This window comes from Callorhinchus milii, unplaced genomic scaffold, assembly GCF_018977255.1.
Source record: "Callorhinchus milii isolate IMCB2004 unplaced genomic scaffold, IMCB_Cmil_1.0 Scaffold11, whole genome shotgun sequence".
NCBI lineage: Eukaryota > Metazoa > Chordata > Chondrichthyes > Chimaeriformes > Callorhinchidae > Callorhinchus > Callorhinchus milii.
In genome coordinates this window covers 4969930-4997612 of record NW_024704752.1, presented here as the reverse complement: position 1 = coordinate 4997612, position 27683 = coordinate 4969930, and the positions used below count along the sequence as shown (strand labels likewise).

The 27683-nt window shown below is 41.0% G+C and overlaps 1 protein-coding gene across 2 annotated transcripts; it reads left to right on the top strand.

The window, feature by feature from the left end:
- Window positions 1–6863: 6863 nt before the first annotated feature.
- On the top strand, window positions 6864–27405 carry pfn2a (profilin 2a). 2 transcript variants are annotated; one of them, XM_042339318.1, is made up of 3 exons: window positions 6864–7331; window positions 20769–20961; window positions 25213–27405. In XM_042339318.1, the coding sequence occupies exons 1-3, from the start codon at window positions 7200–7202 to the stop codon at window positions 25308–25310; spliced, it is 423 nt and encodes a 140-aa protein (XP_042195252.1). In that variant the 5' UTR covers window positions 6864–7199; the 3' UTR covers window positions 25311–27405. The 2 variants fall into 2 exon arrangements, with proteins under 2 accessions (XP_042195252.1, XP_042195251.1); XM_042339317.1 differs by having other exon boundaries at window positions 6872–7331; window positions 25518–27405.
- Window positions 27406–27683: the final 278 nt, after the last annotated feature.

Sequence of the window (27683 nt, the reverse complement as noted above, 5' to 3'; positions counted from 1 at the left end):
ATAAAACGTTATGTCAAATGCAAGGATTATTATTAACCTACATTTGCGAGCAAGAGGACCCAAGTTCGATTTCCTGGCGGGGCGAAACCTTACTCCAAATGCCTAACATTTGGAGTAAGGTTTCAAACTCCAAACCCAAATATTAGTCAATTGGCAGATCATTTTCCGGAGGTAAAAATCCCTCCAAAAAAAAAGTGGTCACTCAGTACACAACTGTTCATGGGACACTGCTGTGTGCAATTGACAGCTGCGATTTACCCACAAAATCCAGTTAATTTATTTACAGTATATTCTGTGAAGTGCTTTGAGGTGTCTCAACGGCATGATAAGGGGCTATATCAAATGAAAGGATTTATTATTACATTATTAAGTAAAAAAATTATCAATTGGCTGCACAGATTTTTTAATTTTAATTTATTTGGGCTGTTTCTATTCTGGAGGATATTAATAAATTGTGTATATCATGCGGCACCTTAATACGTCAAAACATCTGAACGGCTTTTCTATGAAGAGGACTGACTATTTGTAAGTGAACAGAGATTTGAATGTGAGGACGAAGAACTTGAATTTGGTTCACTGGGGAATTTGTGGAGTGGAGCTGCCAGTGAGCTGAACAAGGATAGGGATGATAGCTCGCGGAGCCTAGTGTGAGAGTACAATGTGTCAGCCAGGCTCAGTTGATAGCACTCTCACCTCTGAGTCGGCTGATTGTGGGTTCAAAGAGAAGGCAGTTTCTCCCAGTGTCCTGGCCAATAATTCCCCCACACAAAAAAAGGCCTCTCACTTCATGGCTACAACAACTTGCATTTATATAGTGCCCTTCATCTGGGTAAGGGTGTTGGAGCGCTTAACAGTTGCGGAGTTAGTTGTTTGTAGGACGTTGCTAAAATTGCAATTGGAAAATTGGAACCCAATAGAGTGCTGAGGGTGTGTTGTATTGTCAGAGTTGACATCCTTCAAATGAGACATTAACCCAAGGTGCTATCTACCTGTCCAGGTTAAACATCCTGTGGCACTTCGCAAAGAGAAGGGAGTTTTCTCAAGGCATAATGTGTCAGCATGGTTCAGTGGTAGCACTCTCGCCTCTGAGTCAGGCGGTTATGGCATCAAATCCCATGTCTGGACTCATCTGCTGCCTTCGATACTATTGACCATTCTATCCTCCTCCACTGCCTCTCCTCTCACCTGAAGCTTCATGTTTCTGTCCTTGACTGGTTCAGAGCCTACTTCCCACACTGTCTCCACTTCATCTCCACAAACGGTTTATTTTCTAGCCCCCACACCATCTTGTGCAGTGTTCCTCAGGGCTGTGTCGTTGGTCACTTCCTCTTCAATATCTATATGCTCCCTCTTGGTGACATCATCCGCAGACATGGGGTCAACTTCCACATGTATGCGGATGACACCTCTCATCCTGGATAAGAGCTAACTTTCTTCAGTTGAACGTCAACCAGACTGATTGGCTCCTGTCAGGTGCTGACAGCATCACCATCCACTCCACCTGACAAACCAGTCTGGAACCTTGGCGTCTTGTGTGACCCTCAACTATCCTTTCTACCCCACATCCGTGCCATGACCCGCTCTGCCCAACTCCGTAATATCGCTCGGTTCCGTCACTATCTCACAGAGATAGATAGCCCGCGACCTCTCTCGCACCAGGCTCCGTGACCCTATCACCCCCATCCTCGTCCGACTCCACTGACTTCCCACCACACAGAGGAATACAGTTCAAGATCCTGGTCCTCACCTTCAAAGCCCTCCATGGTCTTGCTCACCCCCAGCTCTGTGACCTCCTAATACCCTACTATCCTGCTCGCTCCCTCCACTCAGCAGGCTCTGGCCTGCTTCATGTCCCCCACCATTGGCGGGTGAGCCTTCAACCACACTGCCCCCACTTTCTGGGACTCCATCCTGCAGTCCCTCCGCTTCCACCAGTTTCTCCTAGTGTCCTGGCCAATATATCCCCTAATTGGTTACCACAGTTTGCCCAAAAAATGCATAGTCAATCCACTTTACCATATATCCTTTGAAGTGCTTTGAGATGTTTCGTTGTGATAAGACACTATATCAAATGAAAGGATTATTATTATGAATTTTCGCTGACTGCTTTTTCTATTGACATGTTTTGCTTTGTGCAATTGATACATGGGCATCCGACACCGAGTTCAAGTTCTTTGTGCATCAGGAAGAATGAAGTAAGGAAGCAAATGCAAAATAGTAACATTTTCAAAGGAGTAGGAGAGTAGAGATCCAAATCTTAACATACCTAAACGTTTAGACTTTGTAAGGCTGAAGTTGTGAAGAAAACTAACGGGATTCTAGCTTTATAAATAAGGGCATAGAATATGAAACTAGACAGGTGAGATATACCGCATTTCATCCACAAAACACACAGTCTTTACAGTATATTCTGTGAAGTGCTTTGAGATGTCTTGAAGACGTGATATTCACATACATGCTATTTACATACATGTTGTAATTCTACAACTGGTCATTCAGTGGTTTATAGGTCCAATATTCTATCGCGCTGTAAGACCATTTTGTCTTAAAGTTACAATTGCATCAATTAAGAATGAACTCACTCGTTTATGAAACACAATTAAAGGCTCAATTGGAGAATTTTCCACAATTCTGTGAGATAATAACTTTTAAGACAAAATGGCCCTCCTATATCTATAAAGATATTACAATAACTAACCTAGTAAACAATGTTATTATCATTATAAATAATATCTGGGTTGTATTTCATGATAATATCGTCCTTCATTAAAGCAAGAATATCACTATCTAACCGCAAGCTCTAAGCAGCAGGCAATAGACAACAGATGATTGCAGCAGCAAGATTTGAGGCAAACATACAGAAGTAACAGGAAAGGATGTGGTTATGGTTGCAATTTAGAACACCCACAAATCACTTGTATTTCCTTGTTGTGGTTTGCAATGCAATCTGAAAGTACAATTCTGTTCAGCTGATTCCTATACCCTCGCTCTCTCCATGTACACTCCTACTATGGTGTTTCTATGCTTTGCATTGGCTATGTGCCTCATGTGGAGTAAAGTTTTAGCAATGATTTAGACAGCAAGAGTGCATACTTGTTCTATAACTGTAGTCCCTCAGTTATTGTGCTCCTGTCACGCCAAGCACCTCCCTATCTCTCTGATTGTTTCCTCCCCCACTATCCTGCTTTCCCCCTCCACTCGACTGAGTCAGGCTTGCTGCATGTCCCCTGCTCTCTCTATACTACCAGTTACTACACTCCTAACCTTGTTCTATACCAAGTGTCTAAAATCTCACCTCCTCCACCTACCTGACCTCCCCCTAAAACTCTTTGAACCCGTAAGCAACCTAGGCGTCAGGTTCGACCCCCAATTATCCTTCCCCCCCCCACATCCGGTCCCTTACCAGCAACGCCTTTTTCTACTACCGTCGCATCGCCCGTCTCCGCCAATACTTCTCCCCAAATGCAGCTGAAACCCTGGTCCATGCCTTTGTCACCTCTCGGCTGGACTACTCTAACGCCCTCCTCGACAGTCTCCCATCCACTACCATTCATAAAATCCAACTAATTCATAACTCTGCCGCCCGCATTCTTATCTGCACGAAACTCTGCTCCCCGATCACCCCAGTCCTTGCCGGACTGCACTGGCTGCCTGTCCCAAAAAGGATCGACTTCCAAGATCCTCACCCCCGTATTCAAGTCCCTGCAGCTCCTCTGCACGCCCCGACCTCTCTGACCTCCTCTCGTCTCAAAACAGCACCCATTGCGTTCGTTCCTCCGGGTCTGGCCTCCTCCTCATCCCCTGAGTCCTCTTCTCCACCCTCGGCGGCCATTCCTCCGAGGCTCTGGAACTATCTTCCTCACTCCCTTCGTCTCGCTCCCTCCCTTCCCATTTTCAGGTCTCTGCTGAAGACCTTTCTTTTCGACCGCGCCTTTGGTCACCTTCCCCCCCCCTTCCCCCTGGCTCGGCCCTGGGATCCGAATCTGTAAAGCACTCTGAGACGGCGTCCGGCGTGGAGGGCACTATATAAATCCAAGTTGTTGTTGTTGTTGTTGTAACCTCTGGAACTCCCTCTATCTCTCTATCTTGCCCCCTTTGCTATTCATCTTTAAATACCATCTTAAAAGCTATCTATTCCATAGTCACCTCCCCCACCGCTCCTCTCCCTTGCTCGATGGATGACCCAGTCTTTGTAAAACACTGCAAGACGTTATCGAATGTGAATGGCACTACATGAATCCAAGGTGTTGTTGCTCTTGTACATCATTTGCAAAGGTGAAATTTGCAACAAGCAATCACATTAAATCTGTTAAAAAAAGTTGCAAATTTACTTCTATAACCAACTCTTCAATTGTACTTTAATAATAAATTTTATAAAATTGATAGCTGTATCGTTTATTATAAATCGGTGTTAATTACTGCACTACAATAAAGCTATATAAATTATACATTTGCACATATGCATAGGAAAGCACTTAAATAGGTATAGGAATTATTTCAATAACAATAATATTAATAGCTGGAGGGTTTTTATGTTGGTATTTGACAGTGTAAGTGTTTCATTGTAATATATGCCCTGATTGAAAAACAAGATGACGCCTAATGCAAGTATGCCTTTTTATTTCACATTATAGTAAACTGTTATAAGAGGAAGGTAATAGAAGATTTGTTGGGGGGGGGGGGGGGGAGTACAGGTTTATGAAGGAATGGGGAATAATTTCCCCCTACAGCTGTCTGTTTAGATGGATGTCAAGATGTCAGGCCCTATTAGATAGCAAGGGGAGTTTAAAATACAATACAATTTACATTTATATAGTGCCATTCACATCGGGAAAACGTCCCGAAGCATTTCTCCCGGTGTTCTGGTCAACAATCCTATAGATAAATTGGCTGTTCATTTCACAACTGTTTACAGGATTTTGCTGCTGTGTTTGCCTCCAAATACACAGTCACGACACTTCACAGCAATTCAAATAAAGCATTAGGATTATTTATTAAGCCATTTAAGTGTGAAGGTAAAAAGGTAATGAGTGTAAAATTGGATGATTTGGGGGAGGTTAATGCAGGATCAGAAATGAATAGGAATGAGATCAGGGATCCCATTCTGCATGTGTGTTTCTGTGTGGCTGTGAGTGAATGTGTGTATGAGTATGTTAGTGTGTGTGGCTGTTTGTGTGTATATGATGCTGTGTGTATGAGTATGTTAATGTGTGTGTGTATGAGCATGTGTGTGTGTATATGTTGTGTGGATGAGTATGATGCTGTGTGTATGAGTATGTTAGTGTGTGTATGTGGCTGTATGTATGAGTATGATAGTGTGTGTATATATGTGGCTGTGTGTGCGAGTATGTTAAGTGTGTGTATGTGGCCATATGTGTGTACATCACTGTGTGTGTGTGTATGTGGCTGTGTACACATGTGGCTGTATGTGTGAGTATGTTTGTGTGTATGTGGCTGTGTGTATGTGGCTGTGTGTGTATGTTAGTGTTTGTGTATGTTAGCGTGTGAGTATTTTAGTGTGTGTATGTTAGTGTGTGTGTGAGAGTATGTTTGAGTGTGTATATTAGTGTGTGTGTGTTAGTGTATGTGGCTGTGTGTGTGAGTACGTTAGTGTGTGTGTGCATGTTAGTGTGTATGTATGTTTGTGTGTATGTCTGTTAGTGTATGTTAATGTGCGTGAGAATGTTAGTGTGAGTATGTTGGTGTGTTTATGAGTGTGGAGTATGTTAGTGTGTGTGTGAATATGTTAATGTGTATGTTAGTGTGTGTGTATGTTAGTGTGTATGTGAGTATGTTAGTGTGTGTCTGTTAGTGTGTGTTAGTGTGTGTGAATATGTTAGTGTGTGTATGTTAGTGTGTATGTGAGTATGTTAGTGTGTGTATGTTAGTGTGTGTGTGTATATTTGTGTGTGTGTTAGTGTGTGTATATTTGTGTGTGTGAATATGTTAGTGTGTGTATGTTAGTGTGTATGTGAGTATGTTAGTGTGTGTGTGTATATTTGTGTGTGTGTGTTAGTGTGCGTATTTTAGTGTGCATGTTAGTGTGTGTGTATATTTGTGTGTGTGAATATGTTAGTGTGTGTATGTTAGTGTGTATGTGAGTATGTTAGTGTGTGTGTGTATATTTGTGTGTGTATGTTAGTGTGTGTGTGTATATTTGTGTGTGTGTGTGTTAGTGTGTGTGTGTATATTTGTGTGTGTGAATATGTTAGTGTGTGTATGTTAGTGTGTATGTGAGTATGTTAGTGTGTGAGTATGTTAGTGTGTGTATATTTGTGTGTGTTAGTGTGCATGTTAGTGTGCATGTTAGTGTGTGTGTGTGTATATTTGTGTGTGTGAATGTTAGTGTGTGTGTGTTAGTGTGTATGTTAGTGTGTGTATATTAGTGTGTGTGTGTGTATATTTGTGTGTGTGAATATGTTAGTGTATGTTAGTGTGTGTGTGTATATTTGTGTGTGTGAATATGTTAGTGTATGTTAGTGTGTGTGTGTGTATATTTGTGTGTGTGTATGTTAGTGTGTGTGTATATTTGTGTGTGTGTGTTAGTGTGTGAGAGTATGTCAGTAACTGTGCGCGCGCCCCCTTCGCTGTCGCGCTCCTGCGCTCGTCCCCCCCCCCCTCCCTCTCTCTCTCTCCCGCACGCGGCGCGCTCCCCGCCCTCATTTCCTCGCTCGCTCCCCCTTTCCTGTCTCGGGCTCGTTTTAACCGACAGCCGGTCCCGCCCCGGCCCCACACCCCGAGCACAGCGGCGCCGGGTGGTCACCAAGCCAGCAGCTCCCCGCCAGCCCGAGGCCAGCAGCTCCCCGCCAGCCCGAGGCCAGCAGCTCCCCGCCAGCCCGAGGCCAGCAGCACCGCCCCCCCCACACCCACCCACCCACCGGCACTCCTCACCACCTCGTCCAGATAACGCGAAAAATACACCGGCGTCGGCCTCCCGCCCTCCCTCCCTCCCGCCCTCCCCGGGGACAGCAGCGATCCCGACTCCGCTTCTTCCGCACCACCGTCGTTTCTGGAAGTTTCTCTCGTGTCTTTCTCTCTGTCTCTCGCTACCCCCCGGCCCCCCTCCCCCCCCCACACACACACACCCCTCTCTCTCGCTACTCCGTTGCAACTCGTTCATCCTTCCTTACCCTCAACCCCCCCCCCCCCCCCCCAACCTCACCCCCCACTCCGCCCGCGAGTGAGTGAGTGAGTGAATCATGTCTGGCTGGAACGGTTATGTGGACAGCCTGATGGCGGACGGTTACTGCCAGGACTCGGCCATCGTCGGCTACACGGACGCCAAATACGTCTGGGCTTCCATGCCCTCGGGCACCTTCTCCTTCATATCGGTGAGCGGACGTTGGGGGGGGCGGCGGCGGCGGCGAGGGGAGCGGGTAGGGGTTCGGGCGGGGGGATGGGGGCTGAGGAGGGGAGGACGGACGGGGAGGGGAGAGCAGCGGGCACGGGGATGGGTATAGGGAAAATGGGGAGAGGGAGAGAGCGCGGTGTGGTGTGATGGGGGTGAGTTGGGGGGTTGGGGGTGGGGGGCAATCGGCCCTGGCCCTGTGTGTGTGGCGGGGAAGAGGACCGAGGTTTTATTTTAAGGGGGGGGGTGGGGAGGAGCTGGTGATTGTGGGGGTAATGAAGGGAGTGGGGGGGGGGATGGTCTCGTTGTCCAGTCCCGTCCGCCATCATCCCGGTGTGTGAGAACCGTTGTGGCTGCAAGATGGCGCCGGGTCTCTCTCTCCCTCCCTCCCTCACACTGATTTCATCTGGTCATCAGGGTGGGCACTATCAGCACTGGGGGGAGGGAGGGAGACAGACAGAGCTGCTGTTGGCTTTGGATCGCATTTACTTCCACCCCCACGACGGTCTTCTTTTAAATTTTTTTTAAAATCCCGAAATCAAGCACGAAACGTTATTTCCACGTCTTTATACATTTCTCGGTAATGAAGATAGTGATTTATTTTCTCCCCTCCCCCCTCGCCACCCCCCTCCCCGTAAAACATTACACAATAAAAAAAAAGGTTTTTCTCTGAACGTTTTTATTTCTTCCTAAACCTGTCTTGGGAGAGGAAGAAAACTTGCATCAACGGCTTTGCCTAATCCGATTCGGTAGACGAACCATCGTATTTAAAAAAAATATTTAAATAAATTAACAAAAAGAAATCGAGGTTTTTCTTCTCCTTCGTAAATCTGGAGAAAATTCTAGAAAACTGCAGTCGTCCAATCTCGGTAGACCCATGATTTTTTTTGCGAAGATCTTGCATTTTTAATGCAATCTCTTCAGAGGGCCCTATTTGTAGCTTTTTGCAGCCCTTTGTGCAGTTTATAACGGTTTATGAGGGTTAAGTTCTGTTTGTCCGTTATAATCCGACTTGTTTGAAATTTGAAATTTTTCCTTCTCGTATATCGTATTTGCACTCCGGTCGCTATAGACGGTTTTGGCTTTCGTTTGTTTTTTTCCACTTGAATTATGATATTTAATTACGTTTCGTGAGGTTTGCGTAGGAAATCGCAAATCATCAATTATGCAGTATTTGCAAATGTGTATTAAGCAACGTACACGTTATCGACGTCTTTAAAATTAATTCAATTTTAATTTAATCGATCTCCCCTCCCCTGCAACCATTCAGGAGGTACTTCGATTTTTTTTTGCTGACTCCATTGCAGACACAGATATCCAAAAATCAGTTTTAAAATCAATGTTTGTGTATATGAAGATCAAGCCTCGTAATATATTGCTCACAGGGATATAGAATGGCCTCCATTCTTCATTGTGTTGCATTTTTTTTTGCTATCTTAAATGTTCTTCACTTCTCCCCTTCTCGTCTGTCGTGATCATGACTGTGCAGTTTGATGAGCTGAGCTTTTTGAAGGCGGTGCCTCGGCGGCAGATACAGTGGGCACGAACTTTTTAAAAAGAATCTTAACCTTTCGTTTGTCAAATCGATCACTTTTTTTTCCTCTCAGAACTTAGGTTCTCGAAGGTTTTGTAAGGCGTTTTTAAAACACCCGTTCGAGAAAATGCCGTCCACTTTTTTTTTCTTTTTAAGAAATGTCCCTCCCCATTTGTCAGTAATGAGAGATTACAACCGCAGTATTTGGGAAGTTTAGAGATCTCTTAATTGCACGCGATTTGGATGGAGTCGATCCCTTCTGAGATGTCCAGGTTGCAGATGTTTATTGGCTAATTCAGATTTACTTTTGACTTTTCGCACCTGTATTACACACTCTTTAAATCTGGTAATCATCGAAAGAAACTTATAGATGCAGTAAATTGTTCGGTTTTTTTAAGATCCCTGGGAAATATATTAATAATCATGCATTAAGTTATCTTACTTTAAAAAAACTAGCAAATTACTTTTATTTCAGCACTGCATATGTAGAAGCACTTCTTCCATAACAACAGTGCTTGCTACTTTTAATTTGTTCACCCTGTGTGCTAAAATGATTTTCTTGCTGTAAATGTTCTTGTTTGGAACTATTGAAATCCAGAAAGAGACTTTTCAAATAGGGTTGATATTCCAAACAAAATAATGGACTTATTATCACAAAAGTACTGTGATAGATATCTTAATGGGGTGTGATGCTTAATTTACTGCATCAGGATTGTGAGAACATTGAGTTCAGATTGATTTCTGAAGCTAAATGTTAGCTGCTGGTTTGAGTTGGCTAATCTATGGTTTTACCCAAATGCATGTGATTCTGTAAATCTGCTAACCTATGGTTTTAGTTAAATGTATCCATGAAGTGTGATCTCGGATTAATACAAGCACTTTCAGTGTCCATGTGCAATTTCTGCCATTCAGTCTTATAATTACATTCTTTAAAAGCTTGTTGCAATTGGTCATATAGCTTGCCTTCATTTAGCTCTTGAAAGTTTTGCTGGTCTGGCAAATACCTTTTGTTCAAGCTTACAAACTGAAAATCAAATTAGGATTGCTTATTCGAATGGCAGCACCATTTTACAGCATCTTAGAGACTTCCTTAATACTGTTTAGTGATGGTTTGGGCAATTATAAGCATACTTTTAGCTAGCTCCGGTAGAAAAGTAACAATTTTCTTTGTAAAGTACTTAACTGGTGTGCCCCTATAATATTTGTATCTTGTAAAAGTACTGAATGATCCCACTGGGTTGACTAGCAGAAAGTATCTGATTACATTAGATGTCTAAAAGAAGGTGATGTACTTCAATTTGATTAAAACCAAAGCAAGCATTTTCTTCCCACTCCCATTCCACAAGGAACTTCTAAACAGCACACCAGTTTAGATGAGCATGAAATCCCTTTGAAAATGTTGAGCATCTTTTAAGTTTGCCAATTGCTTATTCAGCATTTTCAAAATTAGAAGATTAATGCTGTTAGATGCTATTTGGAGACAGCATATCTTGCATTTTACAACAGCTTACCTAGTGTGAGAGTTTGTCAGCTTAGTCCATTTCTTGAGCCAGGCTGGTCCACAATTCTCCATGGCACTGCTGATGACAGACCAGCCAGCTTGGCTCATTGGCAGGTTTTGGAGGGGCAAATTGGGAGCAAGGACTCTTATCAGACAGTGCTTTTATTAGCAAATTATGTTTGGTTGAACTCCAGCAGTACTCTGGTGCACACTGGGGGTCCTTGAAACTTGAACCTGTCTAATATTCGTTGGAATTGGGTAAGTAGGAATGTCCCTGTTCCAGATCCAGGGAAATTTCCACATATAGGCGATGAAGATATGTGGAACTCTTATCTGATTTTGATATTCTTAAGCAAGGTGATGATGAGCTTTGAGTGTCAGACACCTACCTGGATGACCAAAAGAGGAATTTGGAAAGACTTTCTTGTGATGGCAGGATTGGTAAGGCTATTCTCATGGAAGACATTTTATCCAAATAGCTCCAATTCAGTTTATTCCTGTTTCCAAATGTACTTTAATAAGCCATAAGCCTTTTTTACATTTAATTTTTAACATCTTTGCCTTTGTGGCACATGTTCAACATCACCAGTACAGGTTGCTTAAAAAAAGCATGGATCTTTGGCTCGGTGATTAATAACTAGAACCTGGCTTCCAGCATTGGTATTGAATTCCACAGATCCCAGCCACAACTGTCTTCTGCTGGCATCACATGATGTGCAGTACTATAAGCTTATGCAGAGGTCAGCAAAAGAAAAGGCCACCATAGCAGCAATATAATTTATTCTTGATTTAATTCTGCTTCAGGTAATTTTTATCATCAGCATTTAACCTCTGGGTGGTGAGGGGAGGTAAGATACTCTTAAGAACTGTGACTCATGACTAACCAAACAAAACCAGGAACAGCTTGTACTTGTACAGTGCTTTTTACGTGGTTAAATACACAGTACTATTCTGAGGGAGGGGAAGTAAGCGGGTCTGCTTGGAGCTGAACTGGCTCACAGATGACATGTTTAGCAACACAATGTCAGAATCGAGCCAACCCTCTATGGTGATCTCGGTAGTACAGTTCCTGAGCCAAGTAGTTCCACAGTATTCCAGGGCACTGCTGACATCCCAGCCAGCCTGGCTCATTCGCAGGACTAGGAAGGGCAGACCAGTCACTGGGGGCAGGGACTCTTCCCACTCAGCTCCTGTTAACCCTACAAGCCAAACCTGTAATGGGTACGGTGTACGTGCAGTGAGAAAGTTAATCGGGCAGTGCTCTCAATGGCAAGCTATGTGGTTTTAGCTGGTTAGACTCCAGCAGTTACTCAATGTACACTCTGGGGTCCCCACACCTTGGCTCTTGTCAACCTGCACCTAATACTTTCCAGAATTGGATAAGCAAGATGCGTACCTCAAGGAAGTGGCATTCTCTTCCAAATATATCAGGAATTATCCTGTATAGGTGGGATGCTTGGTGCTCTAGTTTGCATGCTTTTCAGCATGGTGATGGGTTTCCTTCTGTGTCAGCCACCCGGCTAAGCCAAGAAAATAGTATTTGAAAAAGGTGTGCTGCTTTGCTGACAATGTTATTGGGATCTGCATGATTCTTAGCTTCTAGCTCCAGTGATTGAGTGGTAGCCACTCCCAATACTGACAAATTAATCTCTAGTATGAGTCCCAGAAAATATACCACTAGTTTTAAAATTTTGTATTATATAAAATGGTTATTCTCTTGTGTGCTGTGTGAAATGGCTACTTTGTTTGCCTACAAATAGTCACTACAGTTGATGTTTGACATTGAAAGCAGTTGCAGAATAAGGAGTGAATCCAGTGCTGAATGCTTTGTTGTATTTGTAGGATTAGGAAATGAGTTAAATTGATGCATAAAAAGATTCAATGGCAAAGAATACAAATATGACAAATTATTAATTCTAATAATCCTTACATTTGGTATTGTACCTTTCATATCAGAGGCAATCTCAAAGCCTCACAGGAAACACTGCAAAGTGGACTTACTATTTGTAGACGAACACGCAAACCCATTTGTGCACAGCATTGTCCTACAAATGGCCATGAAGTGAATGACCAATTTATTTAGGGGATTATTGGCCAGGACACTCTGAACTACTTGTTTTCATGTTGGGTCATTTGATGTAGAAATTGTGGATTAAATTATTTAAAAATAAATCAAATCGCTTCTGAAGAGGGGAATTGAGTGGTATAGTAAGGCAGGTAGATTGAGTCAAGATCTTTCAGAGGATGGGCTTTCTTCATTCTTAACAACCTCCATGCATCTTAGCATTAGGTTTGCACTTTGGGATTTTGACAGGGACATGCTCCATTTTTAGTAGCTCAAAGTTTGAGTATTGCACCAAAATTCCCATTCATGCTGTGCATATCGAATGGATCACTTTGTTCCTTGGGTTTATTAATCCCCATTGTGGCAGCAATTGGATTTGTCTAATATCATTGTCTAATGATATCCCTGAGGAAATGTGTCTCAAGAATTATGTATTAAGTGTTCTCATGCTTTATTTGTCCCAGGTGGGGATAACTTGTGCCTTAGCTGCTTAATGTGCATGTTTCTTGGTTTGGAAGCAATGCAAAGGGGGGGAAAAAAGGCACAAACTTGTCTGGTGCAGATTGACATTCTGAAAGTGTTGGCTTGGCCTTCCCTGGACTATTGCGTTGCTATACATAATATAGTATAAAAGCCTTTTTTAAAAATGTAAGGTGCATGTTCAGTAAAGAGCACCACGCAAGATGGTGGTGTTTTATGCTCGCCTATCATTTCCAGCAATCCTGAAAAGAATGTTTTGTATTTGCCTGATGCACCATTAGTTACCCCATGAAAACAAATCAATAAGGTTCCAAGAAAGAAGGAAGTCATTAAATGTTATTCCTGAACAGCTAGTTGCCTGACTCTTCGACCAGAATCACTGGAAGTGTGCTGAAATCGCACCTTGAGCTGCTTCAAACTTTCTTTCAGGAAACGTTTGGTAGATAGTTAGGACCACCAATGATGTTGGAGCAGTTATGGGCATAGTGATCCTGTTTGTCAATCACCATCTTTTTATAAGCCAACTCAAAAATGGCCCTTTTGAGGGATCTGCTGGGCTCCAGAGCTCGAGTTCAGATAAAAAAAAGCAACTCATGATCCAGTGTAGAAAGTTGCTAGCCAGACCTCCGGACCACACTTGGCAATGATTTCTGTTTAATATAAATACAACTAGCTGGTGTTCATCATTCCATTTAGTTTAGTACATTTCAATCTGGAGGAGTCTCAAAGTGTTTAGCTGTAGAGTGTAGTTATGGTGTATTTTGGTGCAAGTGAACATATTAGCCAATTTGTGCACAACATAGTTTGGGTAGTGAGTGACCGATTTTTATTTAGAGGATTGTTGATTAACGAAACTACTTTTTCAAATCATGTCATGACATCTTTTAACTTCCACCTGAATGGGCAGATGGGACGTCGGTTTAACATCGCAAGAACAACAACAAATGTGATTGTGTTTGTGATTGACAAACTATACACTTGCATAGCACCCTTCGTGTTGGAAAGACATCCCAGGGTGTTAAGACAGTCAGGGTTTGGACCTGACCTAGGAGTTGGGGGTCATGCTCTCCCAGTATTCCATTGGAGTGCCAGCCTAGGCTATACGAGTTCAAAGTTGCAACGTGGGGCTTGAACTCGCAACCTTTTGTCTAAGGTGGATGTGCAACCAATTTACCTAGTCTGACACCCTGGGCTGGTAACCATCACTAGATTCTGCAGCCAGTATTCTCTCCTGCATCAGCATCCGCACATCCATGGAGTTCATGCTCTAAAATAACTTAACGGGGTTGCTGCATCTGTGAGCTGAGATATTAAGACACATGTCCCAGAAGACTGCTCTGTGTTCCTGCCAACAATACTGTTTGCCATGATCTCTTTCTGCCTTTTTCCTCCTCTACTCCAATCTTGATCTACAGCTTGTTATATCAATCAACAATATATTATAATACATCTATATATATATCTATGTATGTATATATATATATATGTGTATGTGTATATCTGTGTATATATATATCTATGTGTGTGTATATATATATCTATGTGGTATATATATCTATGTATGTGTATGTATATCGCTATGTATCTAAAGCTATGTATGTGTATATATATATATATATATATATCGCTGTGTATATATATATATCCGCCCGCTCCTTCTGCTCAGCCGGCTCCGGCCTGATCCATGTCCCCTGACCCACCCGCTCCACCATTGTGTCCTCCCGATGTGAAAGGCACTATACAAATGTAATGGTGTTGTTCCTTAATTCCTCTATCCAAATATTAGTGGCCAAGTTCTTTAGCTCCTTTGACACTTTCTTCTGGAGCTCTTCCTAAACCTTTGCATAATGTTCAAACTATCCCAAAAAATAACTTCAGCCTGGCTCAGTTGGTACAACACTCTAGCTGCAAACCCACAACATTTTGTGGGTTCATTTTTGTGGGCTACATGTTGTGGGTTCAAAGCCCCACGTTGGGATTTTATGGTCTCACTGGGCTGACACTCCAGTATAGTGCTTGGAGAATGCTGCATTATTGGAGGTTCCTTCCTTTGGATGAGATGTTCAGGTGAAGGTTAAAGATCCTATGGCACTTTTTGAAGAGAAGAGAGTTTCTCCCAGGGTCCTGTCTAATAATCCTCCCAATAAAATTGGTCACTCATTTCATGGCTGTTTGTGTGACATTGGTATGTGCAAATTGACTGCTGCATTCACCCACAAATGGTCACTGCATTTCATAGTAAATCTTGTGAAGTGCTTTTCGATGTGGTATGGCATTGTATCAAATGCAAGTAATATTACACGGGGTGACAATCCATTTATACTGTTCATTTATTTTGGCATCTCTTGGCTTAGTCAGTGTATTTTAATGTTAATTAGTGAAGGCTGCAAATTATCCAACATTGAAATAAAGGACTGGATACTTCCACATGAACAAATCACACTTTCTACATGAAAGCTGCTATAGAAGTCCCACTGGCAAATCAAAGCAAAACATTAGGGCCACTCTTGACAACTGTGTGGCAGTTAGATACATAAAGCACCATAGCAAAATTTGCATCATGTCCCTCTGTCATAATAGTCCATATAGCCCATTGTTGCATAGACCATGTGGTAATGATAAAATACTCATTTACATTTCTACAGTGCTTTCAAGTTGTGAGGATGTCCCAAGGCACTTGACAATCTTAGCTTTGCACCTGAGCTGGAGGAGGGGAAAGATCCACTGGATGTGTGGTCAATTGCGACTGACCTTGGAGTAAGGGAGGGAGCAAGTCAAGGGGACTCTGGGATGGAGAGAGTGAGGGCAGATAGGCTGAAAGTCTAACTTCCTGTGGTGGAAGTGGGCAGCCTTCTGAGCGAAGGGAGCGGCTGATAACACATTTGATCAATTTTGCTAAGTTATGCAGTAGTGAGAACTGTTTCCACACTAGTTGATAGATTTCCAATGCTGTCCAGATTTGTTGACATGGCATTAACCAGCACTTTATTTCAAAGTTGGATAATGCCCAAGTCACCTATTTTGCTCTGAGTTCTGTAACAATGATGATCCTTGCATTTGATGTAGTGTTTAATCACTTGAATGTCTCAAAAGCACTTTACAAAATTTACTGTTTTTTTGGGATCAGCTGTGTATCTGTCATCTGTGGAAACCCATCACACGCTTAAAAGTATCCAAAGCAAATTGAGAATTCCATGCATCCCACCTACAAGTGGTAATTTCAGAGATAGATTGTTGGAAAAGTTACTGTAATGTGGTGTGACTGCGTATTTGTAGGTGAACTTGGTAACCAATTTGCACAAGGCAATGTCCCAACAAAGGACCATGAAGTAAATGACCAATAGTATCTGGGGGATTGTTTGTCAGGTCACCAGGGGAAATTTCCCTTTGAGTAGTGCATGGGATCTTTAACATTCACTGGAACTGAGGCACCTCAATTTAACATCTGAAGTATGGCATCTCCAACAATGTTAATGGGGGTTTCTTGTCAGAGGTGTTATCCTTCGGATGAGACATTAAAACCGCTGTTTATGGCACATTGCTGTGTGCAAGCTAACTGCTCCATTTGCCCACAAAATTGTCAATCCACTTTACAGTATATATTCTGTGAAGTGCTTTGAGATGTCTCGACAATGTTATAAGGTGCTATATCAAATGCAAATGCAAATAATATATTTATTATTTGAACCACTGTACTGGAGTGATTCCTAGGATGCTAGACAGTCAGCAAATGCAGAAGAAATACACCCTTGGATTTGGTCCTGGTCCCTAATTTAAGTCCCTAAGTTTTTCTTCATTCTTGTCTTTTGTTACCTCATGACTAGAGTTTTCAAATCTGCTTTTCTCTCTCTTTCTCTCTTTCTTTGCCCCCCCAACTGGTGGCTAAGCATTCTGCAATTCTGGAATGCCACATTTTGTCCCCTTTGTGGGTCTAAATCCTAACTAATAACTTACCTTTTTGACCTACTCCTCTGTCTTCTCCCCTGCTCTGCGTCCGACCCTGTTTTTGTGAAGTGGTGGACGTGTCATGTGAATGGAGCTACAAAAAAAAGTTGTGGCAGTTTGCTATTGCAAGCACTCTGGCAAGCTTCCTGCTGCTTATCCAGCTAGGATCACCCTTTTTGTTTGAGATTTGGTTACAGGGTTAGCAGGTGCTGATTAGAAAGAATACTTCCCTGCTGATCTGCTTCTCAAGTCCTGCTGCTGGGCATATTGAGTGCCGTCAACTTTCTCTCACACCAAATGCTGCTGAAACCCTCATTCATGCCTTTACCTCCTGCCTGGAGTTTTCAGATCTTGCTGGTCTCATTCAAATCTATAAGATGATTCAAAATTCTGCCCACATTCTCACCCACAACAAACTCCAGATCTTGCCTGACCCAGTGATTCCCAATCTATTGACTTACGCCCTTAGCCTATAAATTCCACTACCCTGTGGATGACTAGTGCCATCATCCATAATTTTTTGTTCTGTGGGGTTTTAGTTTTTTTGGTTAATGTCGAATTTGAAGGGAGGAGAAATACTTTTTTNCCAGGTTTAAAACTCTGCCACAAACATCCCTATCTTCACCTAACCCCACATGGCCATCACTCGTTCTCTCTCAACTTGGAACCAGCTCAGTCCCGGTGGGGGAGACCCTGACTTTACACCACCACCTGTTGGAGGATAGTCACTAGATGATTATTAGACTTTTAGTTGACTTCTGGTTATTGAATGGAGTAGATTATTGGATCTAGAGCTTACATATTTTGTGGTGAACAAGTGAATGATGATCTATTAGAATTACAAATTTAAGAAATTTGTTTTGTCCAAATGAGTCAAATTAGTTGTGACGTTCTGTCAGTTTGATAGATTTACAGTTCCTCTTCCCTTGGTGTAAACACTTACGTTCCATCAAAGTTTAAACAACTATTTTGGGCTTCTGGGACCATTCACCTCTGCATTCTTGGATTCTCAGCAATTAATCTATTATGAAGGAAGCTTCAACTCTTAAGACTCCAAATACTAACCACTGGGAGTTCAACTAGGTAATTCATAAATGAATGTTAATGTGAAATTAATTGCCCTTTGGAGAAATTGATTATCGTGAATTAAATTTCTTCACATGAAATAACACATTATTGGTTGATGCTGGTTTAAAGAGTTAGTGGGATATAGGCAATCTCAGGTGGTTTACAATCATGATCTAGGTGCAGGATAGTGCAGTTGTGCAAATTATATTGCATCATGTCTGAGGCAAGTACATTTTCCTATCATTTCTTTGGAGTTGGCAATCTTGTCAACGTAAAATGAGCTCTGTAAATGGACCAAATCAGTTGCTGCATGCTCCTACAACAGAGCAATCATTTTTTTTAAAAATACTTGCGGAATAGTTAGTTAAACAGATCCTTCATGACAGCAGCTCACTGATCAAAACGGAAATTTTGATCAGTGATCTTTTGTTGAACTTTCTTTCATTGTCCCCACCCTACTATGTAGAAGTAAAGTTGGGGTGCACACTCACAACTGGAATTGTGTACTAACTGTCTTACTGGGTGAGATATTGAAGTTCCAGTGTTCAATTATCTTCTAGTCTTGCAAACTTGTGCAGTAATGATCATAAATGCCATTTCAGACACCACACTGACCTCAACTTGGATTTCTATTCAACTTCAAACCATTGCTTTACATTTCAGATTTTTTCCAGAGTGCATTGCAAACTGTAATGCATTGTTGTGAAACTAGGAAATCAGATATACGGTAGAATAGTTTGAGAAATTAAAATGCTCAAAGCTTGTAATGATTTGCATCTTGTACAACGCCTTAACCTAATTCTTTGATTGTTACACATTAAAAATATGCAATTCTTCAATTTATTACTTTGATGTCAGAAAGCAAAGATTGAATCTTGCATTTATATAACGCCCCTCATGCAGGGCAGCACCCAAAAGAGCTTGACAATGGCGGAGCACGGCACCAAGCAAGGGAGAGAGGGAAGGCCAGTCGAGCGGAGGCATTGGGTTGTGGGTTGCGGGGTAAGCAGGTCGAAGAGATAGGGAAGTTTCCAGGGCATGAAGGGAATTGAAAATGAGTGCGTGAGTCGTGAAATCGATCAGTTTGGTAATTGGGAGCCAGTGGAGCCTGGCTAGCACTGGTGTGATGGGTTACAGAGTTTAGTGTGGATGAGTATGTGGGCGGCTGCATTTTGCATCAGCTGGATCTTGTACATGGTGGAGCTGGGGAGTCTGGCGAAGAAGGTGTTTGAAAAGTTGGAAGGTGACAAATCCATGGATGAGTATTTGAGCTGCATCTCACTAGGTGATTTAACTAACTGTCATGTATGTATGAACATGAAATAGCTGAGGCATTATAGGCAAATTACACCTTTTATTGGTAGTCAGTTTCAGGCTACTGAAGACTGCTTTCTCGAACTGGGCAAGTGAAATCTATCAAGTATAATGCAGAATTATAAATACTGAGTAGCAAGGAAAAGTTAGTATTTTTTGTGAACTCTCCCGAACTATAGTGATGGCAACAGATGGGTACGAAATCTGATTAACTGGTAGTGAATGTTAATTCATGGGTGAATATCGAGCTAGATATTGTTTTGAAGTAGAATATCTACTGATCTGATTGGCTCTGCCTGGCTAGCGAGTGTCTGGTGTAGTCCAGTTCGGAGTGACAAAGTGATCCCAGGCCAAGAAGCAGCGTCTGACCCACCATAATCTCCACTGTACCAACAGTCCAGGTGGAGGTGGTTACCCATATGGAATCCAGTAGTGTTTTGGTTAGCACATTCGCTTTGCAAGCAACAGGATCTGGGTTCGATTCCCGGCTGGGGCGAAACCTCAGGCAAGTTTCCTTACTCCATAAGCCTGTTTACCTAGCAGTAAATAGGAACCTGGATGTTAGCTGATTGGTGGATCGCTTTCTGAGCCTAATAATCCCTTCCAAAAAAACTGTTTGTGACACACTGTTGTGTGTAATTGGCTGTGCATTTTGACCACAAAATACAGTTAATTCACTTTACAGTATATCCTGTGATGTGCTTTGAGACATCTTAACACTGTGATGAGGCGCAATATCAAATGCAAGTATTATTATGATCATTACTGCGCCCTTTTGGCCTGGGAGGACCTTCAGATGCCTGACTTGCCACTCCAGGTAATGAGTCACTGGGTCCCTTTACCCTCGGATGAGTTATCAGGAGTTTACTGTCGTAGTATGCTTGCTTCTTGAAGCCCAAATGGACTCTGCCTCTACCACCTTATTTGGCAGGGCATTCCACAGGCCTGGCACAAATGGGAAGGCTGGTGACTTCTAAAACACTATTTACTCCAGTCAACATTGGCTATTGCAAGAGTTTTAATAGACTAATTTAATGCTTTAATATTTGCATTTTTTTCTTTATGTTGCGTGGATATTCTCAGCTTTTAAATAATTTAGAAAGATGATAATAATAATCCTTGCATTTGATATAGCTTTTTTTACGTTTTCCTAATGTCTCAAAGTGCTTCACAGAATAGACTATAAAGTGAATTGACCGTATATTTGTGGCCGAAACAAAATAAAAATCTTGTCTGTCTGATTTTTAAGGCTTCTAAACCATTGATGAACTCAGAGCATTACTGATTGAAGCATTACTGACTGAAGCTTAACTTCCATTGTAAAAATTGGAGAATGCCATTTCTACAGGAAGTACTAATAAACAGCTGTTTATGTTGCCCCCATGAAGTTGTAACTGCTCTGAATGTTTTATAGCTGTCTGGTAAACTGTAAGTTGTAATATGATTCAAACTAATTTACATCAATCTTTCCAGCCTGAAGTTTTAATCTATTTTATGAATCTTTCTATAATAGCCTCAAGAAATAGATGTGATAACTGGAAAAGATCGTCAAGGTTTCTTCACCAATGGCTTGACCTTAGGTGGAAAGAAGTGCTCTGTTATCAGAGATAGCTTGTTTGTTGATGGCGACTGCACGATGGATATCAGGACAAAGAGCCAAGCTGGAGAACCAACATTCAACGTTGCTGTAGGCAGAGCTGGCAAAAGTAAGTTGTGAAATTTGAATTATTGTGCATTCAGATATCTAAATAGGGGCTTGTAAACTAATCAGGCTCAAAGGGCTGAATGGACTACTCCTACATGTTAATCATTTCAGTTGCCTCTCCCTTGCAAAAGGTAAAATCGTGTTAGTGGGTTTTGACAGTTCTTTGCATTTCTTACTGAATGATCTAAAATGCAGATGCTTTGGGTGTTTGCTTCCTTGTACAGGTCTAGTTGTAAATAAGGCGCTTCACTTGAAGGGTTGCTCATTGACTATTGAAGAAAATACCTGATGACTTAAACATTTTGAACAATTATGGGTTTCATCCATTTCTTTTCTGCTCTTCCAAATATGGGTAATTCAAATTGGGTGCATCACCAGTTTTCTCCCCTCAGACTTGGTGATCAATGTAATCCCTATGGAATGAGTCTACAGCCTTAAATTTCCCACTTGATGGAAACTGAGAGTGAAGTCTTAAAACTTGCCTATGTTCTCTTAAGGCAGGGTGAAAAGCATATTGGTAGTGAGGGACCTCTGAAACTCATTCTTAAACAAGATAATTAGCCAGGTTTTCTGGTCCTGGTCCCTCTATCTCTCTCTACTGGTAGTCAGTAGATGTGTGGCAGCTTAATGGAAAGTAACTCTGCAGTCAGCTTGCCTGCAAATGCTCACTGCCAAAGTTTGCATATGAACAATGGTCATTTGGGTTGGGAAATGGAGTGCAACCTGTGACTGCATCGTAGCAAGAGGTGGCTGGGGACCAGGAGCAGAAGAGTATTGCCAATGTGGAGAAATTAGAACAGTGGACATTCTAAATTTCAACCCAAATTTGAGACCTCTCTCTCTTGCTGTATATATATGTATATAATACATTTTAAAAAACTCTGCAGAATCCCTACCCTCTGTTGATTGTAATTACCATCAAGCTTAGAATTAAGTATTACTTGCTCTATAAAGTGACTTTTTCTAAAGCTGTTCAACTTGCTCTGTAATGTACCCATGCTTTTGAAGATCAGAGTCCACTTAATTGTGCCTTTAATGCTGGTATATAATTAGTTCTATTAGTTCTAAATTGATGCGATTGAATCGATTGCAGAAAAATCCTTCTTTAGTACTTCTAACTTCACGTTGTCACTTGTTTCTCAGCCTTGTGCAGTAGTAGCACTCTCGCCTCTGGAGTCTGAAGATTGTAGTTTCAAATTCCACGTTGAGACTTGGAATCAAATAGTCTAAGCTAACATTGCAGTGCTATGGGAGGTTGCATTGTTAGAGGTGCCATCCTTGAGATGAGACGTTAAACCGAGACCTCATCAAGTCTATTCAGGTGGATGGCACTGTTCGAAAAGAGAAGGCAGTTTCTCCCAGTGTCCTGGCCAACAATGCCCCAAATAAAAATGGTCACTCACTCTGTACAGTAAAACTGACATAAGTCTGATCTATATATGAATCGTATAATCGCTTGTATCGTATAATCGCTTAAGTCGTACATCTGTCCAAGTCCTGTTAAATTTCTTATTAAATCCACTTACATTTAGCTGCACCAGTTGTATTAACAACCACACAACTCGTAACGCTGCAACTGAATTTATCAGCTGCCAGTGAAAACTTAATTTCCCTCCCCTACCTCAAACTGAACACAAAATAGTCGATCCATTTTACAGTATGTCCTATGAAGTGCTTTGAGACATCTCAGTGAGGTGGTAAGGCAAGTATTATTGTTGACTGTAAAACAATCTTGCATTTGATATAGTAGTTTAATATTGAATGCCTAAAATCACTTCACAGGTAATTCTCAAGTGTAGTAACAGCTAATTTTTGCATAACAAGATCCCACAAACTACTGTGTAATGAATGACCAATTTATTTGGGAATTGTTGACCAGGTACCGTCAGAAACCTCTTTTTGAGGTTTAACTAAGATCTTTATGAGACCTTAGTTTAGCATCGCATCAGAATGATAGGGTTCCCGGGTTTCCTTTTAACTTTGCATGAAAGTCCATCTTTTCGTCTCAACCATTTAAATTGTCTAAATTCTTTTGGGCATTGTCCATCTTGCTTGCACTGGACATGTAGCTTGTGTGACCACTGAAACATATTGACAAGAGTCTCCTTTGTATCATTTATTGACTAATACTGTAATAAAGAGACCCAGAATAGAACCTACAGAATTCCAGATATTTCCTGAATAACTGTCAGTTTAGTTAACTTGCTACTAATTCTATGGGCCTTGACTTTAATAATTTGAAACTTATCAGTTGCCTTTGGAAAGCCAATTCTATGTAATGGCTAACTTGATGCATTTGCCACCTCATGGAATTTCTGTGAACCTTTAAACCATCGCCATACATTGACAAACATTTGACTGTGCTTGTGTGGTCTAATCTGGGTCTCTACCATATTTGTGAAATGTTACAAAGGAGATTGACCTTTGGCAATATTTTGGTGATCATGAAGCTACATTTCTAGTGTGATGAGCATTGATGGCAAACCATGAAATGCTATTTTAAGCACTTCATCACTGAGGATGTTCCAATTCATGTCTTCTCTTTTGACCTGGTAGGATAACTACTATATATTGGAAATACCTTTAATTGTTAACCAAGCAGCGATGGGTCAAGGCACAAGCAATCACGGGAAACATAGTTTTTACCCGTCACCGCATGCGCATTGCTTTGAATTATGCATGCACAGTGTAGATTATTGATTAAATTGGATTTTATACAGTCATTAAATGTGTTTACGGTCCTAACTAATGCGACTTATCAGAGTTTTACTGTACTCATTGCCAGCATATGGTATGAATATTATGGAAGTTATTTATGCAATTCTTCACACCTTGTATAATGTTTGCATTTACTGAATGAAATTGTAATGTTGAAAATGTTGCTGAATATGCTGACCTTGACTTGGGACATTACAGTACAAGTTGAACAATTTAGTAGCAATTGAGAATTACAAGCAATTAGGGCCCCCCCACCTGCCTCACTCGCCTTCCTTGGCAAGCTCTATTGTATGATTCATTGAGCATTGAGGATATTTGCGAGATTTAATAATCTTCCCTTTTTTTGCTCGCCAGCAAGACCACAACAGCATATAAAGGGTGGCCTTACTAAAGCATAGTTTAAGCCTGAAAGGTTGAATTTCCCTGTTAACTAGCTAATGTGGCAGCTGCTTAATGATGATTTTAGGATGCATTCTCCTATAAATTCTAATCCTGTTTTATATATTATAAAACTGTTTCTGCTATTTTAGTGAACTAATTTCACATGTTATGGCTTAACTGTTGCTGAAATTATGGTAAGGATTATATTAAAATTCTCAATGAAACCTTTTGCAATGGAGGAATGTAAAAATGTGGAATGAGAATAAAGGCTTTTGGCTCATCATGTCATTTTGTTCCACAGCTAATGCATGATTCCCCTAATTCTGGGTCAGTTAGTATCTGAGAGGAGATGTGGGTTATAAGGATAAGAGCTATTGCTATCTGAATAACCTTCAATCTTTCTAAACTGATCATGATCAAGCACAGTGTTAAAGGCGTCTTTTGACCCAAAATTGGCCTGTTCCACACTTTTGATTTACTGTGATGGGGACAAGGAGGGAGAAGGAAATTCCTTAAATTTCTAAAACTATCTTGGGTTTTTATTTACTACTTATGCTATGATTAATGATATGCTAACAGTATAAGTTAACTGCCCTCCTTACCTCAATCTTTATCTCAAATTGTCTAGTTATTCTAAAGATTCTGATGGGTGTTCTCTAACTAATACTGGTTATGGTGTGTTTTTTTAAAAAAAACTTGTGCCTTCTAAAACTTGTTTATGAATAGCTTGTTCTGCCTAACAGCAACTAATGAATCCGAGTGAATGACAATACGTGAATTTAAGACTGTGTGTGAAGGGAAGCAATAAATGAACTGATATGGCTGCCTTAGCATTTCAAGTCTTGTCTGCATGATTCAGCTAATGATGATCCAGTAACCATTCTATGCGTTTCACAACTAATAGTGCAATAGTTAATCCTGTTAATTTTAAATGTTAATTCTTCCCCTTCCACCTCTGGTTCGTGCTTCTATATTTAAATAAAGTACACTTAGTTACCTGATCTTGTTGCCAATTATATCCTATTTTAATGTTTTTCTGTTTAAATCTTTTTACTCCAACTTCACGTGTTGCCAGTCACTGGTGAGCTTTGTGCCGTATGGTATTTCTTTAACTTGCATGCTACTCAAACTTTGTTCCTTTCCTTTCTTTCAGTCTTGATCTTTGTAATGGGAAAAGAAGGGGTCCATGGAGGCGGATTGAATAAGAAGGCATTCACAATGGCAAAATACTTGAGAGACTCTGGGTTCTAGTTGACAGGCAGGCTTGCTATTATTCAGTAGTTTAAAAGAATTGCTATTAAAGTTTCCTTTTAGCAGTCATCTACTCTTTCACATTGAAGTTCTGGAAAGTTTAATAGCAATGCAGGGTTCTGGGGGTATTGAACCTATGTCTCCTTTGTATCCCTGTATTGTTTTTACATTTTTGTTCATTTTTTTTGTTTCTTTTGTGTACTCCAGCATTGGTTATAGTCATGGGAAAGAATTCTGTCCATGGAGGGCAACTCAACAAGAAAATATATGAAATGATTGGACACCTGAAGGGAGCTGGATTCTAAGCAGCCTTTCCTCATTCACCTAGCAACTCATTCTCCTCACCACCTCCTTCACCACCCCACTCAGTTGCATTGGTAGTTTCTTTTTTTTTAATTTATCCATTTCTGATGTTGTTGATCCCTTGTCCTTGATCACGTAATTGTAATAACCTTGTATGTGTAATGGAAAGTAAATCCCATTTTCTGGCACCATTAGCACAATAACTAAATTGTGATATGCATGTTACTTGATATTGTTGCAAAAAAATTTGGGCTGATTTGCTACATTTTGGGCATTGCTTTATTTTAGCATTTAGACATTGCCATCTGAAGTCACCAAACCAGGTCCTGAGTTTATTCTCTTTTTCTCTCCCTCTTTCTCCCCTCAAATAAAAGGTGCCGGTAGTACAATCTCAAATTTAAGTGATGCTGAGTCAGCAATTTGAGCAGTAAGATAGCTCATCTAGTCTTCCTTCTTTTTCTTGCATGCCTGGGAGGGAAAGGGCATGCATATCATTCTTCTGTTCCAACTTACCTCTCTGGACACTTTCCCTTTTTTTCTTTTTCCCTTCTTTCCACCCCCTCCACCTGCCCCCTCCCACCCCCCCCAATCTACTTCATTGCCCATTCATTCCTTAAGCAACTCCTGGCTTTCTCTTTGTTTAATATGTTTACATTTCCTGAGTTGCAGGCACCTTGAAGCAGTTTTGTAGTTGCATTCTTTTAATTTGATCTTGGATTTCAACTGCTCGAGTCAAACTTTATACATCCTGACTTGAGTGAGTACAATTACAAAACCGTTCAGAGTGCAGACCTTTCTCCCGTGACCTTGCTACAATTTTGACTGGTCAGTTTAATCTCCAGGGACATTCCATCCTTGCAATAGCTCAGGCACTTAAATGTTGTTTTGCCAGCTCCTTTAGCATATTTAACTTTTTAATAAAGGCTGCCATTTTGGACAACAGATATCCCAACATAACCATCTGGAGTGTGTCCAGTTTTGAGTGCTTCATAGGACCAATTAAGATGCAGCTTGGGTTTTGTAAGACTACAGACTATGTAAAATGCCATTGTAAAGGACCACTGCCAACCTTCAAATCTGTACTGGCAGTTTAGGTGTAGATCTTATGAAAACGTGTCCAGCAGAATGTTGGTAAGAGTGTTACAAGTTCTTTTGTCAGTATTTGATGTGGGTTGGCAGTCTCCTACATTTAAATTCAAATTGCAAACTGTTCAAAATTCTCAAATGAAGACAATTACGCATTAGATTTGGTAAGCCCATGCTGCAGGAGGAAAACTGTTGAAGAATTTGCCTTGCGCTCTATTCATCTTGAAATCTGTGGAAATGTCTGTTTTGAGCACAGCACTAACTTGTGTCCAATTCAAACAAATTACAAAATTCTGTATTCACAAATGAATAAAATGGGAGATGGTATTGGTTGGAATAATCACACTTGGCTGTCTTGTGAAATTATTTTGCAAATGTTTGTGTATCCTGTGCCATATTACATAGAGATTTGATCTGTTGCTGTTGTGAGATGGATTTTAACTGCTGCTGCAAGGCTTTCAGTTGAACAGTGCTTCCCTTATGGGTGTTAATTCTAGCAGAAGCTTGATATGTTCAAGCCTTGTGGAATATGTACAGATTTAAAAATTCTTGTTGCTAATTTCTGTCCACTTTCTTTCCCTGCACTTTTGTTACATCTGGGATACAGTCAAACTCATCTGATTTAATATGCATTTACAGAATGCCATAACTGTTAAAACACCTTGTTTACAGACAGACAGATGAAATAAATTTATTCCAACCATAACATATTACCTGTGTTTTTTTGTATTCTAGGGAAAGAAATCACTTGTTTTCAAAGAGAAGTCAATTTTCAATGTATAAACTTGGAGAATTGGGCTGCCGTAGTGTGTTAAAGTGTCAGTTTGATCTTCCAGTTTGCCAGCGTAAAGGACTCATTACTGAAGCTAGTTTTTTAAAAAGTGCCCAAATTAAACTCAAATCTACTTTATTTGAATTTTCCAGGAATCTTTTGTGCTGTCAACCTCGCATAACTCAGGATTTTATTGATGGATAAATGCAATC

Coding starts and splice junctions, on each gene's coding strand:
- pfn2a (XM_042339318.1), top strand. CDS start 7,200: ATGTCTGGCTGGAACGGTTATGTGGACAGCCTGATGGCGGACGGTTAC. Junction 7,332..20,768: donor GCACCTTCTCCTTCATATCG/GTGAGCGGACGT, acceptor TTTCTATAATAG/CCTCAAGAAATAGATGTGAT. Junction 20,962..25,212: donor TGTAGGCAGAGCTGGCAAAA/GTAAGTTGTGAA, acceptor CCTTTCTTTCAG/TCTTGATCTTTGTAATGGGA.